The sequence below is a fragment of the Mucor mucedo genome, assembly GCF_025094135.1.
Source record: "Mucor mucedo strain NRRL 3635 chromosome Unknown EV154scaffold_37, whole genome shotgun sequence".
Taxonomy (NCBI): Eukaryota; Fungi; Mucoromycota; class Mucoromycetes; order Mucorales; family Mucoraceae; genus Mucor; species Mucor mucedo.
The window spans coordinates 276,386-299,094 of NW_026252321.1; the positions used below are offsets into that span (position 1 = coordinate 276,386).

The 22,709-nt window shown below is 34.3% G+C and overlaps 8 protein-coding genes and 1 non-coding gene across 9 annotated transcripts; 6 read left to right on the forward strand and 3 right to left on the reverse strand.

Moving 5' to 3' along the window:
• Positions 1 to 266: 266 nt before the first annotated feature.
• Positions 267 to 1,409, forward strand: EV154DRAFT_442184 (SGF29 tudor-like domain-containing protein; the record flags this gene model as incomplete). Its single annotated transcript, XM_051596976.1, has 6 exons — positions 267 to 441; positions 501 to 576; positions 631 to 690; positions 882 to 1,004; positions 1,058 to 1,102; positions 1,174 to 1,409. 6 exons carry the CDS (start codon positions 267 to 269, stop codon positions 1,370 to 1,372), a joined length of 678 nt encoding a protein of 225 aa, XP_051458520.1. The 3' UTR covers positions 1,373 to 1,409.
• A 395-nt stretch (positions 1,410 to 1,804) lies between these two features.
• EV154DRAFT_506331 (rab-GTPase-TBC domain-containing protein) lies at positions 1,805 to 4,010 on the forward strand. The gene is made up of 7 exons (XM_051601271.1): positions 1,805 to 2,495; positions 2,550 to 2,710; positions 2,780 to 2,826; positions 2,878 to 3,001; positions 3,056 to 3,507; positions 3,567 to 3,800; positions 3,860 to 4,010. Exons 1-6 carry the CDS (start codon positions 2,221 to 2,223, stop codon positions 3,600 to 3,602), a joined length of 1,095 nt encoding a protein of 364 aa, XP_051458521.1. The 5' UTR covers positions 1,805 to 2,220; the 3' UTR covers positions 3,603 to 3,800; positions 3,860 to 4,010.
• A 1,838-nt stretch (positions 4,011 to 5,848) lies between these two features.
• On the forward strand, positions 5,849 to 6,852 carry EV154DRAFT_506334 (uncharacterized protein). Its single transcript, XM_051601272.1, has 4 exons — positions 5,849 to 5,976; positions 6,028 to 6,197; positions 6,254 to 6,517; positions 6,576 to 6,852. Exons 1-4 carry the CDS (start codon positions 5,916 to 5,918, stop codon positions 6,813 to 6,815), a joined length of 735 nt encoding a protein of 244 aa, XP_051458522.1. The 5' UTR covers positions 5,849 to 5,915; the 3' UTR covers positions 6,816 to 6,852.
• On the forward strand, positions 6,853 to 8,235 carry EV154DRAFT_506338 (RmlC-like cupin domain-containing protein). The gene is made up of 4 exons (XM_051601273.1): positions 6,853 to 7,519; positions 7,577 to 7,617; positions 7,690 to 7,916; positions 7,976 to 8,235. Exons 1-4 carry the CDS (start codon positions 7,253 to 7,255, stop codon positions 8,158 to 8,160), a joined length of 720 nt encoding a protein of 239 aa, XP_051458523.1. The 5' UTR covers positions 6,853 to 7,252; the 3' UTR covers positions 8,161 to 8,235.
• Positions 8,236 to 10,822: 2,587 nt separating this feature from the next.
• On the reverse strand, positions 10,823 to 11,507 carry EV154DRAFT_419347 (uncharacterized protein; the record flags this gene model as incomplete). The annotated part of the gene is made up of 3 exons (XM_051595889.1): positions 10,823 to 11,033; positions 11,084 to 11,325; positions 11,379 to 11,507. 3 exons carry the CDS (start codon positions 11,505 to 11,507, stop codon positions 10,823 to 10,825), a joined length of 582 nt encoding a protein of 193 aa, XP_051458524.1.
• A 1,004-nt stretch (positions 11,508 to 12,511) lies between these two features.
• On the forward strand, positions 12,512 to 13,962 carry EV154DRAFT_506345 (mitochondrial carrier domain-containing protein). The gene is made up of 6 exons (XM_051601274.1): positions 12,512 to 12,644; positions 12,697 to 12,848; positions 12,908 to 13,051; positions 13,137 to 13,243; positions 13,305 to 13,568; positions 13,627 to 13,962. The coding sequence occupies exons 1-6, from the start codon at positions 12,532 to 12,534 to the stop codon at positions 13,837 to 13,839; spliced, it is 993 nt and encodes a 330-aa protein (XP_051458525.1). The 5' UTR covers positions 12,512 to 12,531; the 3' UTR covers positions 13,840 to 13,962.
• A 215-nt stretch (positions 13,963 to 14,177) lies between these two features.
• On the reverse strand, positions 14,178 to 16,058 carry EV154DRAFT_442201 (POT family-domain-containing protein). Its single transcript, XM_051596977.1, has 2 exons — positions 15,776 to 16,058; positions 14,178 to 15,717 (listed from the first exon to the last, which is right to left on the reverse strand). Exons 1-2 carry the CDS (start codon positions 16,017 to 16,019, stop codon positions 14,294 to 14,296), a joined length of 1,668 nt encoding a protein of 555 aa, XP_051458526.1. The 5' UTR covers positions 16,020 to 16,058; the 3' UTR covers positions 14,178 to 14,293.
• A 3,802-nt stretch (positions 16,059 to 19,860) lies between these two features.
• On the forward strand, positions 19,861 to 19,934 carry EV154DRAFT_t52. The gene has a single exon. It is a non-coding gene; the product is annotated as a tRNA-Asn (tRNA).
• Positions 19,935 to 20,379: 445 nt separating this feature from the next.
• Positions 20,380 to 21,716, reverse strand: EV154DRAFT_480721 (uncharacterized protein; the record flags this gene model as incomplete). The annotated part of the gene is made up of 5 exons (XM_051598347.1): positions 20,380 to 20,620; positions 20,651 to 20,718; positions 21,226 to 21,425; positions 21,559 to 21,632; positions 21,670 to 21,716. The coding sequence occupies 5 exons, from the start codon at positions 21,714 to 21,716 to the stop codon at positions 20,380 to 20,382; spliced, it is 630 nt and encodes a 209-aa protein (XP_051458527.1).
• Positions 21,717 to 22,709: the final 993 nt, after the last annotated feature.

The window sequence follows — 22,709 nt, forward strand, 5'->3', positions numbered from 1 at the left end:
GGGAGCGATTGACGGTGTTTCAGGCCAAACATGTCATCCTGAGATTCAATGTCTACTTTTGGGGGCTGAGTTTACACTATCAACAAAAACTTACTGGATTTTTTTTTCTCGCCTTGTGATTTTTTTTTTTAAAAAAAAAAAAAAAAAAAAAAAAGGTACTCCTATTATAAGGAATCCCAAGATTAGTAAAGAAGCCAATATTAAGACATTAGCGAAAACCAGTTTTTTTTTATTCTATAAACTGCCATCTGTATTTTTATTTTTAAATGGATCGTAAATCTCGTACCTCACGTTCCGCTACGTTAGACGATACGAACGAAGAAGTTAGTTTATGGAAGCAAATATGTAACGCTTTAGCAAAGCTAGAAGTTATTCAGAAGGAAACGTCTGCTGTAGTAACAAGTATCAATAGTATTCATACTGCAGTCAATTTTAATGAGGGTAAACAGAGAGTTATAATATAAAATTGCATAATTTTTCATGCTAATAGTGACGAATAGAAATTCCAACATCTATTGCGAGCAGATTAATGGAATATTATAGAGGTGGCATTGATCTATCCCACAGTGAAGCCAAGTATGTAATTTCTTTTACTTGGTTTATGTAATTTCTAAATTATTCTGCATGTAGAACAATCCATGATATCATTGAAAAGGTATCAGTGCTTGTTGCATTAAGGGACGCGTCAGAGTACAACAACGGTAAAAACTTTAAAAAATAAGGAAAGTAACACAGGCTAAAAACAGTATCTAGTCATTGACCAAAAACGAAAAAAGAGAAAGGCGGAACAGGAGGAAGCTTCTTCCGTCCAGATATCCAAGAAATCCAAAGCGTAAGTGTTTGTTTATAATAATGGCAAAGTCATTGACGTAATTGCTCAGTAGCAATTCGACTGGAATACTATCCCACGGCACATCAGTTGCTGCTAGGCAACCAAAGCAAAAGGACAAAAATGAAGAATGGATTTTAGCTGTAGTCATTAGCTACCATACAGAAAAAAACAAGTAAATGGTGCGACTTTTAAATTTTAGTTACAGAAAATTAAATGTATTATTAGATATCAAGTCGAAGACGTCGACCAAGACGACTATGGCCAAAAACAGTAAGATTACCCAAAACATTCAAATGAAAAAAAAAAAAAAGTGACACGATGTATCCTAACAATAACACTAGACGATACATGCTACAACCCCGAAACGTTATTCCAATTCCAGACGCAGACGAAGCCAGAAACTACACAGAATTGAATCCGGGTCAAGACATATTAGCGCTCTATCCTGGTACAACATGCTTTTATAGGGCCAAAGTTATTGCGGCACCCACAAAAGTAAGTAACAATGATTTTTTTTTTTTTTTGGCGGTTAAATGTTAATGATCTATTATTAGAACAAAGAACCTACTTATGTGGGTAATTACAAAGTCCAATTTGAGGACGATAACAACGAAATCAAATACGTTATGCCAAGGCATGTTTTGGAGGTACCCAAACTGAAATAAATTTTTAATCGTTTTCTACAATTGATAAAATGCCCGTGCACTAGAATAATAATCAGTAGACGTTTTCAATTCGTTATATGCATTAAAAACTTCTAATGCATACCTTTTAATATCAAGAACTCGCCCCTTTATTGGAGTAAAGGAAATACCCAAAAATATGAGTTGTTACAAGAATAGCTTTTTTTGAGCAAAATTGTAAACCTTCTTTTTTTAGCGTGCACGATGCTTAATCTTAGATGCTTTTGGATGCTTAGTATTTAATACTTTGCTGCAGATATGATTTTTTTACGCCCATGATTGTATCATGGCGTAATTCGTTCACATTACCTTACGTGTGCCGATTGACTTTTGGGGGTCTTGTTTTTTCGTCATTTAGAGGAGAAAATAAGGGGAGAGAATATGATACACGTGCCCTAAAAAATAAGAGACATTGACATTTGTTTTAAAAATGATGCGTCTTAATTATCACGGCTTTATGAGAGTATCAACAAACAAAATGCTGCTGCCGTCGGATTTTGAATGGCAGATGAAGAAAGCGTAAGGCCAACACACGGTGACAAGGAGTGAAAAAAGTGGAACTCCCTCATCAAAATATAAGAAAAAGAGGGGGGGGGGGTATTAGAGAGATGTTCCCCCCTTCTTTTATGCCGAAAATAACCATTCCTTTCACATCTTTTTTATTATTTGCTTTTTCCTTTCGTACCTATCACAAAAAAAGAAAGAATGCTTTTAAAAGAACAAAACGGTTTACACCAAGCTTTTCAATTTTTATTTAGTAGAAAAACTAAAACCACTCCAGAAATATCACCATTTACGAGTAGATCAAATTCAAATATCACCATCAATAGTTTATTATCACCAACACCCACTCCTTCTACATCTATTACATATTCGGAAAAAGAAGAACCTTGGCGACTATTAGACGATGGACATATCCATCATGATTATTTCTTTATGGATAGACAAGACTTGTACACAATGAACGACATCATAGAAAGGTATAATTCATTCTATAGTCTCTCTTTACCGATCCTAATTTACTCTTAACTTAGAGATTCTTATGGCTTCAAAAGACCTACACAATGGGTTCAGATAAAGCATTTACATCAATTTGATACATATTACCAGCCTATTCTAGATAAACAACAATTAAATTGGAACAGCATGTTGAACCAATGCCAGGGAGTTTACCCGCCTGCAAATAGTATAACTCGCATGTACACCTTTTATTATCCATATTCATTCAAAATAATAACAATTCCCCCTTATTATACATATATAGTAAGAACCAATGTTCGAAAAGGTATTCCCAGCCAATATCGAGGAATGGTAATAATTTACATACAATAACAATACCTGATGAAAACTAAATAAATACAGGCTTGGATGCATTATAGTGGTGCAAAGAGCAAAATGGACGACAATCCTGAATTATATGAATCATTAGTAAATACGGCCATTTCAATGGGGGATCATAACGAATTTGCAGAAATCATTCAAAGAGGTAAAAATAAAGACATTAACAATCTTCATTATCTAAACATTACAAAAATAAAAGATCTTCACCGCACCTTTCCAGACAATTCAAAATTTGCCTGTGGTTATTTTACACAACGAGATGGCTCAATATCAATGGAACCGCCTGAAACTAATACCAAACTTTCGGCTCTTCGACGCATTTTATTGGCCTTTAGTATTCACTCACCACAAATCGGATATTGCCAATCACTCAACTATTTAGCTGGATTTTTTCTGTTATTTGTCGAAAAGGAAGAGGAGGCGTTTTGGATGATGGTAGCTACCGTGCATGATTACATGCCTGAAAATATGTATGACGTGACAATGGAAGGTGCGAACATAGATCAATCAGTTTTGATGTTACTGTTGCAGGAACGATTGCCAAAAGACGTCTGGGCAAAGATCAACAACAATGAAAATGGATCTCCACCTATTACGTTAGTCACCAGTCATTGGTTCCTTACCATGTTTATCAATATATTACCGGTCGAGGTAGATATTCATTGTATGAAGTATAGTTCACGCCTTATTAATTCTCTTCTTTTTAATAGACTGTACTTCGTATTTGGGATTGCTTTTTCATGTAATTTAATTTCTGATGGTATGATAAATCTACAGTGCTAACTTTATATAACAGTGAGGGATATAGTGTCATATTTCAGGTAGCTTTAACAATTATCCATATGAATAAAGATGGGATAAGTAAGTTACATGATCCCATTGAAATATTTCAAATCCTTCAAAACATGCCCAGGCGATTGATCGATTGTCCCACATTTATGGATGTAAGTCTTCTTTTTTTTTTTTGCATTCCATTGTATTTGATAGTAACACAAAGTCTCAGTATATATTTTCAGATCAAAATGCCTTCGCTCAAATTGATCAGACCCAAATTGAAGAAAAGAGAAGTATATTAAGAGCCAGAAAAAACAGTTGTTGATCGACTGTATATATATATATATCAACTGTAAAAAAAAAAATAAGAATAAATAAAACTCATGTACAGAAACCAAAATCGCTATTTTTCAATTTGGTGTCGTTTGCTCCATTAAGCTCTCCTAACTAGCTTAATTGTTGATCAACGCCTTGCCAGCTTTGTAATATCTTATTAAAAAAAAGTATTTAATAGAGCTGTAAATATTTTTACCTCACTTGCTGAGTGGCATAATATTGTCAGCCTTTTCTTTCCACGTCAACAACTCCTTCCCGCCTTGTTCTTTAAGGGACGGGAAGCATCCAATTCACCCTAGATCTTCCCAGTAGTCTCACTTACTTCTATAATAGCAAGTGTATCATATTTTTTAAATAAATACAATGAGAGACATTCGGTGTTAGCTTTTACAAGACTTGGATATTTGATGTTTTTGTCTCTTAAAATAATCATTCGGTGATGTAATGGATTATATAAAGCTTTCGATTTAACTTTTATATTTGCCAATTAAAATTGCGCTTCCCAGTAAGATGTTTGCCTATCTTCCAACTGACCATTATTACTGCTTGAATTAACGTCTAAAAGCAGTACATTGTTTTCAAAAAGAAAAAAAAACTACAGGACACCATTTAAATCTTCATAAACAATTATATAGTTGACTCTCATTTCTTTTAAAGGCGTTAGACAGTCCCGCATGACCATTCAGAAAGGCAAAATCAACTAAGTAAATTTAGATGATGGTTTGCGGCTGTAAAGCTTGGCGTAACAAGATGGTATGCTCGACTTTTGGCAAGAGGTTAAGGTAAAAGTGGATATTAGCTAATGAATAAAAAATCAGAAAAATCTTTATAATTTGTATAAGGGCTTTTGGACGAGACAATCAAGAACGTTGAGAGTTTGGGGGAGGAGCACTTTTGTGCTTTGAAGGAACACAAGCTCCAAACGAGCAAACTCCTGAGTCTTAGTTCTGTCGTAAAACCCGGTTATTAAGAAGTTAACCAAAAACCAAGACAGTCCTGGGCTCTTTTAGGCCTATTTATAGCCCACGACGTAACTAATTATGAACTTCCAATAAATCTTTATTTTTTCACAAAAACTATAATATTGACATTATTAAATTGTGAAAAGAATCTTATTTTAAAAGATTGAAGTTACATATTGTGAGAAATAGAGCACAACCTATATAGTTAATTGACAAGAGATCAATGGAAATGTAGGTTACATGGTCAAGCCAAAAAAAAATCTCGGCTTTATCAGTATGTCTTGAAATTTTGACGGTATCACTTAAGTAAAATTACCTATCGAAATTTGGCAGACTACCAAATTAAACGAGAACAGTATAAGCGTTGATACAATATCTTAATGATTAGGAAACATTTTCATTAAAACGGGATGTTCTTATTTGGCTTTTGATTATAATATTCTATTTATTTATTTTCTAGCTGTCTCATAATTGTTGTTGTTGACGATGTTGGCTTTGGTGGCTTTATAAATTTACATACGCTTTTCTTGAGAGAAGTTGAACAATAGTTATCATACCCCAGCTTTAATTGACTCTACTTTTCGAAGTCCTTTTTTGCCTCATCAATTATTCTCGGTATTCTTTTAATAAGCCGTGTCGGTTTTCATTGACTTTTAACACATTTTTTATATATCTAAACAAACGACTAAGTTAGGATTTTCAGTGAACATATATGCGTCCCTTTCAGGTACATTATGATTTCAGCTGTACAATTTGCATAAAAAAAATCCCGAGATATAAGACGACAGCACGAAAAATGAGGTCAAACCAATGTAAATGGAAATCGGTGTATGTGCAAGAACACCACGTTAAATTCAAAATCAGCGACTCTACTTTCTAAAATGATTGCACATCATCCCTGAAATGGCGCTATTTTTTATCTTGTGCACTTATAATGGTCACCTGTTGGTCACTTGCTTTTCTTTTTGAAAACATATACTTTATAACATGAGTCCATTGTCACGAACACCGCCCTTAAAAACTATTCATTCAAGCAAGATCAATCTAGGTAAGCACATGTAAATCTCTGACGAGTAGGAAAGAAACTAAAGGATTCCAGTATTGATCCGAATTAATGAGCCCATGTTACCACGAAAGGAAATGAAGAAAAGTCAGGAATTACAGTTACTTAAGCAACTTTGTCAACTTGAGCTTATTCTGGAAAAAATCAACCGGTTAGAACTATGGAAAATGAAGGGTGGTTTAAAAACGACCGAACCAGTTTTAAAGGTAGCCCCATTTTGCTGGAAATGAATAGGCATATAATAATATTAAGAATATTTCAGGAACTTTATCAAAATGCATTAATTATTCAAATGGACATTGCTTGCCAACACCAATCAGCGTTGCTCGAGACTATCAAAAATGAGAAATCGCTATATCCAAAATCCATGAAATTATTGTTTAATCAACCTCAGTTATTGTCAATCCCCGACGAGCAATATCAATTGAATCACTTAGATGAACTTTACGTTACCGCGTGCAGGCTTTATCACGATATTAATCTATCAAATCATAAATATATTACATATCAACTAGCCCTGCTCTATGTAAGTCACTTTATCAGTATTCTCCTTTTATTAAAAATAATAATATCCTGCAATATAGCATTGCATCAATCGTCAAGGTGTCCCGTATATGACTTACAAAAAGAGGATAGAGCAAAGATTTGATGAAATCAAATCCATAACAAAACAATTCTTGGTTGTTCATCTCGACTCAGACATTGTATCATGGTTACAGTCACTTACATTGGATATAATCATGCAAGTGACAGACCAGACTAGCATACTTAAATGCGGTAAATTATTTAGCGTCATCCATCAAATGACTGTTCCATTGAATTGAAACATGAAATAAATTTTGACACTCCACTGCATTTCCATTTCCTCATTTTAGCATAGTGATCGATTATTATTTATTTAGAAAAAAAGTACAATTACACAATATCTTTTTTGTTTATAATCATTCCCCTGACACTTACCTGCAGAAATATTGTGGGAAAAAAGAAGGTTGAGCTGTAACCAAATTCGGGGGACATTTGCTTTTAAAAGCAGCATAAGTTTCCTAAAACAAGAAACCAATAGAGAGTCGGTCCCCCCCCCACCCCTTATACTCACTCTCTCGCTGTTGCACTCTATTAGTCCATCTGTAAATATATGTCACATTGTTGTCCGACGGTTGATATATTCCAGTGATAGCCATAATCTCTCTATCGCGGATATAAAAACTCCCTTATATGCAGTTCAAGCATTTTTATCTTTTCTTCTTTATAATCTACAATCATGTCTCCTCCTCAAGAACCTCTTTCACTTGAATCCTATCAGCCTATCCAGTCCTCTCCTATGGATGACTTTAAGCTTAATGACCTCATCAAATCCATTCATGGCGTATTGGGTGATGACGGTTTGGATGCTGAACATATTGATGCTCAAAAAATTATTGAGTTGATGGAACGTTATAGCTCTAATTCTGTTGACTGGAATAAATACACGTTGTTCGATCATTCAAGGGCATATACTCGTAATCTTGTTGATGATGGAAATGGAAAGGTAAAAGCAAAACGATATTTCCTTGTAGTGGTGCTTTCTGATTAAACATTCCAATAGTTTAATTTAATGATTTTAGCCTGGAGCAAAGGTCAACAAAGGTAAGCTATATTTGATTTTTTCCCACCCTTTTCAAACATACACCCCCCTAACATGACTTTTTTGTTGTTTAGTCCAATCCATGATCATTCTGGGTCACATTGTGTCATGAAAATATTAGATGGGGAATTGCAAGAAACGCAATATCATTGGCCATCATCTGCAGATACCGACTCTGTTGAAACAGTCGGCGATATCACCGACGCTTCGGCTTCTTCATCGTCAACGACACATCAAGGCAAACCATTGGCTGTATCAAATAACACTGTGTATCACCCTAATCAGGTCACCTACGTACATGGTAAGGATCCAATAGAAATTCCCAGGGTTAATTACTATTATTTTAACCATATGCACTAGATAACATTGGTTTGCATCGTATATCCAATCCAAGTCAACATACTGGTGCTGTGTCTCTTCACTTATATACGCCTCCATACAAAATGTGCAAAACATTTGAGGAAAAGACCGGTAGAGCAAGAAGTAGTGGTATCTGTTCGTTTTATTCCGTCGGAGGAAACCGTATTCAGGAAGATAACAAGTAAATAATAATAAAAAGCGTAAAATTAAAAAAAAAATGAAGTAAAGAGAGTCGAATAAGAAAAGTAAAAAGAAAATAAAGAGGGAAAAAGAAGATATATTCTTTATTTCCCCTTTTCATACAATAGCTTCTTTTCTTTGTCCACTGAATTAACAGAATGATGGCGAAATCGCTATATCTTTTTATTGGATGAAAATCGCACCATCCTATGTTACACTTAAAAAGACGTACAAGTGGACTTTAAAATGTTGCAATATTTTAAACGGCACTAGACTGCATTCAACTGTAACTCATTGTCTGTTTTTATTGAAATCATCTGAGCTGAATGAATAGGCAGATGGAACAATGCTTTTCTTGTCATCCCCATATTATTTTCTTTAGTTTTATCTCACATTATGATAAAGCTGAAGAATTTAGTATGTGTCTGATGATAGGTTGTCATCTTTCTCAATGTGATCGATAATTCACATCCGACCTTTCCTTATTGTAATATATTATCAATTACGCCAAATTTTGTAGATATAAGAAACGGCTATTTCAACAAAACAGGTGAAATGATCAGGTGTAAATATGTACTGTGTATCATGATCAAAAGAAATGGCATACATCGGGAAACAATGTGGAACAAGTATGAAATGCTATAAAAAGATATTTCCGTCACATATGTGTACAGTTGCAACCCAATTGAGGTTTTGTTTTAACATATAGTAATAGCTTTTCTCTCGGTACTCGCGCTCATAATTCAGATTGATAAAAATTGTTTCAGGGCAGATGAGGAGACCTGATATTTTCAGACAAATAGTATGTTCCTTCAGATAATCAGGCAAAACTAACTTAAAATCAAAATAAATATCACAAACAGTAGTTGACAATTTTATGATGTAAGTAGAAATTAAAATTAAAAAAACTCGTTTCCTGCTTGTTCCAGTAAGTTACTCCGTAAAAAAAATATCAGAAAAGGAAAAGCTTTCTACAGGCAAGTATCAAAGAGCGCACAAAAGGACTACCTTAAGGTTGAACGGTTCCTGAAGAAAAGAACGTCATCTACAGTAGTAGGTATTACTACCGAGTTCGTAAAATTGACGAATGATATCTTTTATATCAAAAAAAAACAGATACATAAAGTTAGTATTCTGGATGATCATTCAAGAAACCAATCGAATACTTTTTTTTTTCAATTTACCCTAAAGGCTACACCCTTCAAAAGAGCTCAATTTATTACAACGCTGCGGCTAGACCTGAAAATCACTTGGATGCATTGTCGCTCACCAAAGTGATTGAATCTGGGAAGACAAAGACACTTGTTTGCTTTCCGCTGCGTACCATGATCATTCTATGCTGCAAACTTTGGATGACGATATAATTTTTTTTTTTTCGTATTATAAAAGACTTGATGGTAAAGAGACATTCTGAAGCATGAAGAAAAAATGAAAAGGCAACTTTATCAAAGTGATCCATACAAAAGATATAACTGTGGGTTTTTGAAAGGCTGAAATGTTTGATTAAACTCTTCTTATTGAACAGAATGATCAATAAATTCCTGTCATAATTCAACTGTAATACTTAAAAGTTGGTCGGCTTTAAATACAAAGTACCAAGAACCAACAAGAAGTAAAGGTGCTGTTCAAGTGTTGAAGGTGCACCATTTATCTTATAGGTAAATTCAAAACTTCTTCTGACTGTTCGGATAGTGGTGATATTTTAGAGGCATCCAAAAGGATTTTCAACCTTAATAAAAAATATTTACCTGCTACAAGTAGATATCTGAACATCTCTTTTTTAATTCATCTGAAAAAAAAACGAACTTAAATGTCTACTTTTTGGTCTTCATCATTTTTTGCATTGTAATATTATGAGGTGATTATAATATGAGAAGAGATTTTAAATAACTCGCCAGCGAATTATGGCAATAAAACTTTACTGACGATAGTTTCTGCTGCAGTATATAGCCCTTGTCTCTTAACCATGTCCAAAAACACGGCGTTAAGTTTACTCATTAACTGAAGTGATTCATCATCGTCTGTAGAAAAATGTTTAGTTCAAAGTTGAAAGATTTATACATTTAGGATAACATTACCTGTAGGTACATTGAATGCGTCTAGAGATATGTCTGGTTGAATATGGCTTGCTGCATTTGCATCTAGTCGATGTCTATCAGTATTCACAACAATTGTTCTGCATTCTAATATTAAGTATGTCTTCCTATATATGTATATGTATGTTAGTGAAGAATAGTAATTAGAGAGCTACGAATTATTTACACTGATCCTTCGAATTTAAGCCTTGATGGAGACAACACTTCAACATGGACATCCGTATCACTGAATCTTTTCACAAGTTTCTCAAACACTACTTCACGATCCTTTTTTAATAATCCATAATGTCCTAGAACCTTAAAGAACGATAGGATGTCGCACTCCTCTCTTGTCCTTACAAAAAATGTTACTAAATCGTTTAAAAATCTTTGATCCGCATACTAACTTTTCCAATACAATGCCTATTTCCAATTGCATTTCAAACCCCACATTAATTGCTACGTTTGACATGACCATAGAAGGTTCATTTACGTCAAACGTGATGCTGAAACTGTTACCAAATGAAGTACCATGAAGCGCACAATGTCGTGTTTCACCTAAAAAGTGGGTAAATATAATTGTTGTTCACCCTTATATTCGCCTTTTACCTTCGTCGTCTGGATTGCTTTCGAGTATATTGTCTGCTTTGGTGAATTGCAAGTTCGAGAATTGTTTTTGCTTCAGGACCAACTCACTTTCGAATGCAGCTTTGCGAATATCAGCATGTGGTTTAATGAAATCGGTTGTCGACAAGTCGTTGGTGTCATTCGGTGAGGTACTTCCTAAAAGCAACATGTATTCACTACAAATTTCATTAGTACGTGTTTCTCAAAGTTGATGAATTGTCATTACAATATAATGTCTAGATCGGGCGTATCTTCTTGTATCTCTGCTTGACGAATAACATGGTCTGCTCTTTCTTCTGGTGACATATTTGTTAAAGACGCCTCTAATTTTCTTCTTTCTTTTCTAATTATTAGTTTATTTTCCATGTCATTCACTTGAGCCTCCATTCGAGCAACTTGGGCTTGCAATGTTTCGAACTTTTTCTGTAGTTGTTCTGAACCGTCCGATGTATAAAAATCATTAAAGTCCTAAAAGGGGGAAATGAGTTTTTTTAAACATTTGAACAAAGGTCCTAACTCACTATACGGCCAATGATCTCATTGTCTGCATTATTTTCTTGTGCTTCTAGTAGCCTCTCGTTAAACCTGTCTTTTGTAGTTCTTTCGGAAAAGTCGAGACCGTCTAAATCCTGGGTTGAACTGTCTGACATTGTTGATTAAGGAAAAAGAACAATGGCACGGTCACGCAATCTATTACTCTAAATGTCGGTGGTCAAAAATAATTTTCGCTCACAACAGCATGATGACAGCTCTGCATTTGTTTAGAGCATATGCTGTGTATTAGCTCGTAGCAAGCTAGAAAAATTAGTTTTAGAAATTTTAAAGAACTACATTTTGATAGGTGACATCCTAAGCACAAGTATCAGACTAAGCTTATTTGATCATTCTTTGTATTGGTCATTACCGCTACCCCTACTTCCCTTTAAAACAATAAGACCCCCCTTCCTCAAGTCAAGATAAACCAGTAAAGACTATAGCCATTACACTGTCACATGGACAGTATGTACATCAAGTTTAGTTCTGTAGAATACATCATTAAGCCCGTCATGTTTGGGTATTAAATGTTTATAAATATAGGTAAGTTCAAGCCGAAAATGTCTAGCTTTATGCATACTCCAATCATAAATTCTAAAGATTAATTGAAGTTTTCATGATTTAAAGAATAAAGTGATCGAACCATTATTTTGTCGGCTAGTGTATAATTACGGGTTCCTCAGGGTTGTTGTTCTTATCTTATCAATCGTCCCAGGTCATGAATGGCTCAATGTATCGAATAAAAGTGACAATGGTCACAATCAAACTAAGTGCCGAATACAAGACTAAGTACTCCATTATTATAGGAGCTATTGCATATCATGAGAGGTGAGCGCATACAACCCAAAGAATACTTTTTACTGAATCTTCCACTGAGACCTATTTGGAATAGCGGGTTTTATTATGCGGGTTCCCAATATTACTTTTAGCAGACTGGTTATTGTAGTCAAGGATTTCATTATTTAGTTCCGTCGTCGCAAGCTTTAATAGGATAACAATCGTATGGAAATTCTTGGGAATATTGCAAGCTGTTGACGCAATTTGCAATATTATTGAGACAATCTGATTGTACTGTAAGTGTTTGCGCTATAGAAAAAAAAAAAGGTCACGTATCACATACAGACTTAAAAAAGATTATCAATGAAACACCCATCTTTTTTCTTCTTTTTTTTTTTTTTTCTCTCCGCAAAACACACTTTTCTTCTCTTTTTTTCTTCAATGAGTTACGCTGCCAATTGGTGGAAAGACTTTGCGTAAGTGGTGGAAACCCGAAAGGTATTGCTTTTTGTTAACTCTATAAGATAGACAAACTCATGAGAATCTTAAACACTCCATTGCTGGTGCAGGCGCTGGTATTATATCGTCCGTTGTTACTTGTCCGCTCGATGTAGTGAAGACTAGATTACAGAATCAGGGCAGACAAGAGGTTGGTGTTGTAGAATATAAAGGCACCGTTGGTAATATATGCATAACATCACACACCTACACTGTAATACTCACAAATAAATATGTGCAGGTACGCTTAAAAGAATTAGACTGGAAGAAGGGTTTCGAGGATTATATAGAGGATTAGGTCCCACCGTAGTTGGCTATTTACCTACTTGGGCGATCTATTTCACAGTTTACGATTATTGTAAAATAGCTTGGGCAAAAGATCTTGGTAAATAGCAAAAAAGAGTAATTCTAGAAAATCTTGATGTTTTACTGTATAATTAATCTCTATTTCTGAAAAAAAAAAAAAAAAGGTCATCCAGGCAACGACTGGATGTTACATATAGCGTCCGCAATGACGGCCGGTATGGCATCCACCTCATTAACGAATCCTGTTTGGGTGATTAAGACTAGATTTATGGTAGGATAAGTAAACATGTAAAAATGATAAGCAACATGAACTAATATATGCATAATTTTAGTCACAAAGTAAGCGATCGCCAAACAGATACAACAATATATTCGATGCATTTTCCACTATTGCTAGAAATGAAGGTATTCGAGGCTTTTATAAAGGATTAGGACCATCGTTAATCGGTGTTAGTCATGTGGCGATCCAATTCCCTTTATATGAAAAGTTAAGGTCTTCCTTGTCAGAAGCAAACGTACAATCAGATACTGCAAACATATTGCTGGCTTCTGCTGTATCCAAAATGGTAGCGAGTACAGCAACCTATCCACACGAGGTATGTTGATCATCCTTGCTACCCCTTTTTTACTATCTTATATTAATAATCCTTGTAGGTAATCCGTACAAGATTACAAAACCAACTGGTCAAACCATATAAATACAAAGGTATATGTCATGCTATTAAGGTGATTTTATATGAAGAAAGTATTCGAGGGTTCTATAAAGGCATTTCAACCAACTTATTACGCACCGTACCTTCATCAGCCATTACTATTCTTACATACGAATTAATTGTTCGAAAATTGGATCATTTGAAAGAACTGTAAAAAAACAAAAATATGCATGTACATATACCCTTTTTTTTTTTTTTTTTTTCTCTCATTTATTTTTGCATAACAATGGAATAAAGTTTATCAACGGGGGTAAAAAAACAACGCCCTTAGTAACTATGTATGTTTGTGTGGTATGACGAAATTACATAATCAGCAGCTGAAAATTAAAACAAAGTTGATTTTTGTGACACAGCCTGACCCTGATTCGTAGTAGCAGGTTGTACACATTTATTTTTATCTTGACGGGTTAACTTTTAACAGAGCCATAGAGATAAGACATGTTATTCTCACGAATATATATTATATATGAAAAAATTGAAGAGACAGATGGGTTATTGTTAAGAAAAGGATATATTAAGATTAAGAATTTATTAAAAAGTGTAATTTATAAACAGCCCTGCTGTTGAAAACTAATAGATAGGTTATTAAATATTTTTTTGTGTTGTTTTTACAAGGCACCCTTTTCGAGTTCCTGGTCAACGGCTTTAGGATCGTACTTCTCAGTCTTGTGTGTACGACCAATGGCATCATCGGCAATATCGTTATCATCATTCTTGTGATGGCAAATATAAACCAAGATACTACAGATGAAACAGGTGACAGAGATACCAGTGTACATCCAGGTCAACTTGGGATCGACAGTAACAGAAACTAAAGCGAAACCGAGACAAGAAGCAAGACAGTTGGTGAACAAGAAAATAGCCATAACAATGGACTTCATGGATTCAGGGGCCTTCTTGTAAGCATATTCAAGACCAGTGATGGAAGCGAAAATTTCGGCAAAAGCAGTGAAGACGTAAGAAGGAATTTGGTAACCGGCGGAAATAAGATCGGGGGCAGCAGCATAGATCTTGGATTGGATACCGGCGGTGTAAGCCATGGCAACAGCACCAAAGAAGAAACCGAGAGAGATACGGAAAATGGGACGCATAGGAATACCCCACTTACGGAGAAGAGGGTAGACATAACGATCCATGATAGGAATAGTGATAATCAAGACAAGAGGATCAATGTTTTGCATAATATCGTTGGGAACGTTACCAGTCCACATGGTACCAGCTTGAGAAATAAGATTGTTGGACATTTGAGAGTAACTGAGCCAGTAGATAGGATACCAACAGAAAACGATACAAGCCTTAAGAGCACGTCTTAATTCATCAACAAAGACATCATCCCAAGTAGCTTTTTGAGCGAGTTCGGGGTGATCAATAGCAAGGTTAGAAGGCTTACAAGCTTCCAAACCACCCTTAACCTTAGTAGAATAATAGAAGAGTCTACCAGCTTCAACAAAGACGGAGCCACGAGGAGGACTTTGAACATAACGCTTACGACCGAAGATGAGGACACAAATACCGGGAATAAACATTAAAGTGGGTAAAAGATAAGCGGGCCAGAAACCAACGTTCTTTTCTAATTCAGTAGTGGCAATAGCAGAAAGAGAACCAATGTTAATACCCCAGTAGAAGTAAGTGAAAATCTTTTGGTAAGTAGCTTGAGGGGAGACAATAACACGTTCACCCTTGGCAGTAGTGGTGACATAGGCAGTCTTACTGGTATATTGTTCGGCAACAAGAGGAGAGACGTTAGATTTAATACCACCAGTACCGAGACCAATAATAATAATAGAGACAATGAAACCGGGGAAAGCAGCACCACTTTCAATACCCATAGGAGAAGCAGTAGCAGTTAAAATGATTAAACCACAGAGATAGATCATAGCGAAGAGAAGAATTGAACGATATTTGCCGAGGTATTGATCAGCAATGATGGCACCAATGATAGGAGTGACATAACACCAAAATTGGAAAAAGGTAGTTAAAGCAGTAGCAGTTTGTTGACCTTTACCCATAGCACCAGCTTGTTCAGCAGGATCTAAAATATAACTGTTAATAAAAATACTATAAAAGGAAGATAGCGAAAATAAACATACAACTAGGAGGAGCAGGATGTTGGATATAATTTTGGAAAGGACCACTAAGACCGTAGTAGGTGAAACGTTCACAGAACTCAATGATGATGACAAGGTATGCAGTGGCGGGAATCTTATCAGGGACTTCTCTAAGTTCCAAACGATCTTGTTCTGTAGGCTCAGGTCCGTGAACTACATCGTCTTGATACTCGGCATCGTCGTATGTGTGATGAGAAACTTTATCTTGTTCCAGTTTCTCTGACATGATTATTATAAAGAAAAATGTATAAAAAAAGAAAAAAAATATATTTTGATCTGGAAAAATTGCCCTTGTTATATACAAAAATTAGGATTAGCACTCCGGGTAGTTACACGATAAGTAACTCAGATGAACGAATGACTTTGGGCAAATTGTCAGACCAATCATTTTTCCAAATTAGTTTTGCCATATGACACTTTTCACTGGGTTCTAATCACTGTTAAGGCAAAAAAAGAAAAAAAAAATAGATTATCGTAATTTTTATTCTTTCGCAATTGCGAATAATGTGTACTTTTACTCCAAAAAATCACCGATACTGATAAGATATAAATTATAGTTGTATAATATATACAAAAGAGAGTAAATTTTGGATTTATATTTTGTACCTTTGTCCAAATTTGGAAGTATTTCTCAACTAGACACATGGCACTCGTTTTTCTCACAGTAACTCCGTTCCTTCTCACGCTAGGATCAATATCTGTTTTTTTCCTTAGAGTCGTGAGATACGCTGTATTTTAAATCACAGCCAATTAAAATTTGATATATAACCTTATCTGGTGTTTCGATTAGCTTACCTTCGTAGATCCATGTCACAAGCACACAATATTTTTTTAAAAATGCAGCATTTTTTATTACAAAAGTATTTCTAGTATACTGTGCTGGTGCAAAGGGATTTTGCTATTGGTCCTGGTGTCACCAATAGTTAGTAAAGGTTTTCTGGGTATTCCCCGATTAGGAATAGCACCTGGCTTTTCGGGAAACTCAAAAAAAAACATATATTATTTTTTCGTGGTCAAAAAAAACTATGGTTACTACCACACCTATATAAAATCGGATGACAATCAAAGCTGAGAAGCAATCTTATTTCTCAACCACTCTTGTTTATTTATTTCTTATGACTCAATACCCAATGAATCCTCTTAAAAAGGACTTTTAAAAAAAAGTTTTTTTTTTTTTTTTTTTTTTTTTTTTTGACACAGAAATCCTAAAATTCTTTGAATAATATATTTATCCTTTTATAAATGATTTATCCATTCTTGAATTCAGATGTATTAAACTTTGAAATGTTGTACATGCCACATATGCTAGAGAACTGTACCATAAACTATAATTGAAAAAAGTATTGTTTATGTTTCTCTGTAATATTTTGATCTTTCAAATCACATATTGCGAATCATACCTGATTTTTATTTGTCAATTGTTTGATGGCCTAATAGGGAATCAATTGATTTTCTATCTAATTAAAATGGCGATATTAATGTGCTACCGATCCATGCCACATAAAAGGCAATTACCAACCTCTGGTTCTTCCCACCCTGCATTGATCTCAATTTACCGACCGTTGTTTCAAATTAATATCTGGTTTACAACTTTTTCTTTTTTTTTTTTTTTTTTTTTTTTGCGGCGTTATCAGTCGATAATTTCCTGAGAAAAATGGCGTAAAGAAGTAATCAGATGATGCTATAACATTTTTAATATATTCTTAATGCAGAAACTTTGTTCATTTATAGAAGTTGCAGCACCAACAGGCGCTTTTTTAAATTAAAAGCGTAGAAATTTTCATATGGTTGACTTTCCTTTCTCATGTAACTTGCCACATAAATGCTAAAAAGTCGTCATCAGTAACCAAAAATAACATGCATCACTAAATTGTTCGAAGGCAGCACTAATTATAGAAAAGCGAGTTGATACTTATTACATGCTGCGAATTGCGATGAGTTAATAGAAGATAAAGGTAAGTCGGCGTATTACCTTTTTTTTTTTTTTTGTGGGGAACTTTCGACTCTGTCAAGGGGTTCATCATTATGATCGTACTCATGTGGGGAGGTAATCCTCGGTTCGCGTTTCTGGATTGTATTCATTTAGACCTGTAACCCGATTATGGTACGCATGTTACCTATTATCATTAAAAGTAAGTAATTCGTCAAAAATAACGTAGTTTTTAAGGGAACTTAAACTTTATTTCTTCAAAAGCTGACATAAACTATGGTTTGATTATACAATAATAAAGTGTAATGCCTTCATACATACATCATCCATTCAGCTCGCAAATTCGAATCGTGAAGAACCAAGGTTACAGCAATTTTTTTATCCCCTCTTCAAATGGTCAATGTCGGTCACTGACCAAGGATCAGGTACCTTTGCAACCGACACTGCGATTATAACAATGCCTTTCGCCCGAAAGAGGAAACAGCTCATCTTCTTTGATATTTATAAGTATTACTTTTTCTTATCAATTAGTTTATTTACAGTTTTGACTGTAAGTGTTGGGACCTTCTAAAAGGTGTACACAATACAATTGTGGAATGAAGTAATACAAAGAAAAGGTACAGTTTGTCATAGATTTTTTTTTTGAAGGGTTTCCTACAAAATAATATTAGCATTCGTTTTTTTTTTTTTTTATATATTTAATTTGAATTATCAAGCATTAATAGTGACATGTAATACGGGGACATCCGGCTTATATTGTGTCTAACGCATTAGGTCTTGAGAAATCCTGCAAGTTCCAAACTCGTGCCTACCTCAGTGTGATACAGCAAAAGCTGCCTAGTGGTATTCAACAGAAATAATAATGTTGTAGTAGTTAATGTATTGACACACTTTAATTTTTCACGACTCCAAACTTGTACCACTACAATTTAAAGTTGAAACCCTCAGCAAAAAAAAAAAAAAAAAAAAAAAAAAAAAATACTGACATGTCTGAAGTTGTTGTACTTAAAATAAATATATCTTAACTAATCATAGCTTAGAGCTCTTTTAAAAGAATCATGAACCCTGACTTATGGCAAGCAAGAAAGTTTAATGGGATGACCTACCATTCGGGTCGCACGAATAAATAGTGTAATGAAGGCCAGGTTCGTAAACAGCAATATTTGCAAAAGAGCAAAAAAATTGTTGATTCTAAAGACGCTTCGAGTTAGAGACACTTCCTAAAGGAGTTTTCCCCTCATTTCGCTGTGTAATAGTAACCACTAGCCTGTAGTATTGTTGTAACACATTATGTTGAACACAAACCACAAAAAAATCATGTGGTATAAAAAAAGCTATTGTTTGCCTTTTCTATAAATTTACATTATTTCTATTTTTGATGTTTTAATATTGAATTAAAAGTTATCTTTTAATGTGATAGAAAAACCTGCGCCTGTTATCTATCATGTGCCCTTACATTATATTCTACAACAAACATATGAAGCTGATTCGATGGTTTTTTTTTTTAAAAAAAAAAGGCGCGAAACAAGAAGCGCTATTTTTGACATTTTCCACTAAAAAATACTTGTCTGTTGCAAACATTTGACTTGGTTTAAAATTACCTCACCCAATCCGCCACTTTTGATCGAAAACCACCAACTCATGTGATGTGCATAATAATACAAGCGCCAACTTTTATTCTGTCTTACTTTTCCAGATCTTCTTTTTTATATTTAATTGACCGCTTAATCTGAAGAGAGCACAATCTGTGAACATCTTGTATCACACTGCTAAACTGCATCATTTTTCGTTACATGAAGCTGATTAATTCGTGACATATGGCTCCAAAAAAGAGTAAGCAAAACATGATATACCTGTACAAAAGACTTCTTTTATTGTGCCGTTAGTATTTTTTTTGGGTCAACCATGTTTGTTTAGACAGAATTATTTACTTTGCTTAATTACAAAGATAGTTATGAAAATGCCGTATTGTGGTTGAGGTACTTCAAAAAAAAACAAAAAACAAAAAAAAACGGCGACGTTTTTTAGAACTTCCTATACCGCCCCTAAAAGGTCACGTGATGTCACGTGAAAATCACGTGATTATTTATATATATTAAATGCATATCACAATTGTAAATAAAAAAATGTCACAACAGCTTCCGTGGGGCAATTGGCTAGCGCGTCTGACTGTTAATCAGGAGGTTGGTGGTTCAAGCCCACCCGGGAGCGTTTCATTTTTATTTTATTTTTATTTTGATGGTGTCTGTAGTCCCTTCAGGTAATCCAAAACTTGTACGTTTACTAATTGTCCAATAAATCCTTGGGTATGTCAAATTATTACAAAACGTCGTTGTGTAAACCTGCTTATTGTAGCTGCAATATACCTCAAAGAATACCTTACCATGGCTAATATAATTGCTTTATTTGATGAACATTTCTCGCTGCTCTTTTTTTTTTTGTAACATAAAGCCCAATTGATTAATTTAGCTGATTGTGCTCTCTTGTTGGTTCAAAATGTTAGTTCATAAAATTATTTTGTGTGCCTGATCAGATACTTAGTCGTGTTTTTGTCAAAAGAGATAATACTCATTACTGTTTTATAGATGTCTTGAATAGTTGGGTCATTACACGCATCAAACATCATTTCGTCTTCTCACTTGACGAATAAATATATTTATGTAATTGTGTTTCGTAATGGAATTCGCACCGTATTAATAATTAAGTTACATTTACTTATGACTGGTAGGGACGCATGTAACATGTATTGCCGTCCGATTTGCCAAATACCAAATACCAAATACCAAATACCAAATACCAAATCACAAAACTCCTTGCTCGAATAACAATAATCGCTGATTATTGCTAATACAGATAGTTCACTGATATCAACAAGATGTTGAAGTATTTCCAAATGGCTCGAGCGACAAACGCATGCTTCACTTTACTCTGTACTTAAACCATCACAGTTGCAACATTGTGCGCAAATTGCTAGAGCGGGAAACACGTACGGTATCTGATAAAACATATAACCAGTTATAAGGCGAAGGTTCACCAGCTGTCTAACATTGTCGTAAGTTGCCGTGTAGGAGGGAGAGGAAAATGATTAAGTTATAACGTAGAGAAATTGTCATATGAGATATAATAAAATTGGCTAAAATCACAGGCAGCAATTTATTGCACTCTATTAATCGATACAAATAATAATTGAAAAGGCTGTCAAAATAATGCAATTTGAAGTGTCTTAGATTATTGCCCTTGAGTGTGTATTGAGGCTTAAGAACATGTTAAGTGTGTTTGCAGTTTAGTATATTTTATAGCTATGGTAAATTTCAACTTGTACATATGGACGTTTGAGCATTTAATTACTAATTGTATGGCTTAAATGTATATAGACTTTTTTTTTGTATTCACTACTTACGTTTACACAGCTTTTTTTTTAATTTCGACTGGTAGACTCCTTCCATATAAAGTATAAATCGTTACATTTTGTCACTCAAAACATTACTATGAGTAGGCATACCATTAATGTAGTTGCAACAGAGAATATTTTACTTCGTTTGTGATTTATATTGATGCCGGTAAGAAAATTGGAGATGTTTGCAAAGTGTGAACGTATATAGCAGATTACGAAGTTGATTGCGAAATATTTACTCATGAAGTAGATGGAAATTCTGTTTAAAACGCAAACTTTTCTTTTCGGCGTTTCACAAAGTGGACATCCTTATTTAAACCAACATAGTTTTCAAGATATATAATCCCTATTTAATACTGTTATCCCTAATATACGATTATCAAAGTTATTGCAAATATTTATATAAATATAAACATGACTTTGAATTGCATACGACATTACCAATCTTCAATACTGTTATTTCGAAACGTATTCCCGTTAGACAAAGACGAGAAAACCAGTAATTTGGGAAGTCGCTTTACATATCGTTAGAAAAATTATGAGAGGTTTTACAACATATCTGTCATAATTTCATAAACAGACTTTGTTACGAACGTCATTATCTATCTAATTTACTTGTTCCTTGTTAAGTTGGTGCATACAATGCAGATTTGTCACGTTTGTTGTATGAGATTTACACGCTCTTAGATTCAACTTTTATAAGAATGCACATACAGGTAACATGATAATTGAGGGCATTATTAGAAAAAAAGATTATTTCAATACCACCCACTGCAGCGACATTTTAGGCTGCTATAACCAAAGATTCATTGTCACTTTTCGACAGTGAATTACTGATTCTATAACCCCATCGACTAATGGTCTAAAGTAATTATAAAGCAAAACCATTTTATGACTTCAACAATTCTGGGTTGCTGTAGCGAGCTTCCCTTTCTAATAGTTTGATGAATTATAAAATCGAAAGAATAAAATCTGTCACAAAAACATCAGTTTCTTCATTTTGATTATTTAGCAATCTGGTTCTCCCCAAAAATTAATAGTTATGATGCTCGATAATGACAACTATTACGAGCTATTGGCGCTTTTATTTTTAATGATTATCCTACTAAAATTTACATTCGTAAAACGGTATAAAACAACCAGTGGTTGCTGATTTCATTATTATTCATTCATCATAATATATAAAACACATGGTTAACTATTAAACAGATTTTATAATCGTATATACAATGGCTATTGAGAAGCAGATAAATCTTTAATGATAATAAGGCAAAGAGTCTTTTTCAATACTCGTTCTTATAGACAGCATAACCGTAAATAGGGCACTAATAATCTCTATATAAAAATGAACGACGTATATACGTTTAATAAAGTTTAAAGTCTTTCGCACCCGACATCGAACGAAACATAAAACCAAGAAAGAGTGCTTCATATGAATGTATTTGACCCTCTAAAAACAAAATTAGAAACACAAAGAAGCGATTTAGAGTAATCTCAACCTTACTTTGACCATCCATCATAAAGCAGACGTACCGTTGGTCTTAAAAAAAGCATAAAACGATATGTAAGTTCAAAAGATATACCATAACGTC

What these genes read in the sequence shown, in the direction of transcription:
- EV154DRAFT_442201 (XM_051596977.1), bottom strand. Translation starts at nt 16,019, where the DNA reads ATGTCAGAGAAACTGGAACAAGATAAAGTTTCTCATCACACATACGAC. An exon ending in ACATCCTGCTCCTCCTAGTT is followed by an intron (nt 15,718 to 15,775) that starts GTATGTTTATTT and finishes GTTATATTTTAG; the next exon opens with ATCCTGCTGAACAAGCTGGT.
- EV154DRAFT_506331 (XM_051601271.1), top strand. Translation starts at nt 2,221, where the DNA reads ATGCTTTTAAAAGAACAAAACGGTTTACACCAAGCTTTTCAATTTTTA. An exon ending in ATGAACGACATCATAGAAAG is followed by an intron (nt 2,496 to 2,549) that starts GTATAATTCATT and finishes CTCTTAACTTAG; the next exon opens with AGATTCTTATGGCTTCAAAA. An exon ending in CCAGCCAATATCGAGGAATG is followed by an intron (nt 2,827 to 2,877) that starts GTAATAATTTAC and finishes AAATAAATACAG; the next exon opens with GCTTGGATGCATTATAGTGG.
- EV154DRAFT_506334 (XM_051601272.1), top strand. Translation starts at nt 5,916, where the DNA reads ATGAGTCCATTGTCACGAACACCGCCCTTAAAAACTATTCATTCAAGC. An exon ending in TTCAAGCAAGATCAATCTAG is followed by an intron (nt 5,977 to 6,027) that starts GTAAGCACATGT and finishes AAAGGATTCCAG; the next exon opens with TATTGATCCGAATTAATGAG. An exon ending in CGACCGAACCAGTTTTAAAG is followed by an intron (nt 6,198 to 6,253) that starts GTAGCCCCATTT and finishes AGAATATTTCAG; the next exon opens with GAACTTTATCAAAATGCATT.
- EV154DRAFT_506338 (XM_051601273.1), top strand. Translation starts at nt 7,253, where the DNA reads ATGTCTCCTCCTCAAGAACCTCTTTCACTTGAATCCTATCAGCCTATC. An exon ending in TGGAGCAAAGGTCAACAAAG is followed by an intron (nt 7,618 to 7,689) that starts GTAAGCTATATT and finishes TTTGTTGTTTAG; the next exon opens with TCCAATCCATGATCATTCTG. An exon ending in TCAGGTCACCTACGTACATG is followed by an intron (nt 7,917 to 7,975) that starts GTAAGGATCCAA and finishes CATATGCACTAG; the next exon opens with ATAACATTGGTTTGCATCGT.
- EV154DRAFT_506345 (XM_051601274.1), top strand. Translation starts at nt 12,532, where the DNA reads ATGAAACACCCATCTTTTTTCTTCTTTTTTTTTTTTTTTCTCTCCGCA. An exon ending in AGCTTGGGCAAAAGATCTTG is followed by an intron (nt 13,052 to 13,136) that starts GTAAATAGCAAA and finishes AAAAAAAAAAAG; the next exon opens with GTCATCCAGGCAACGACTGG. An exon ending in CAGCAACCTATCCACACGAG is followed by an intron (nt 13,569 to 13,626) that starts GTATGTTGATCA and finishes TAATCCTTGTAG; the next exon opens with GTAATCCGTACAAGATTACA.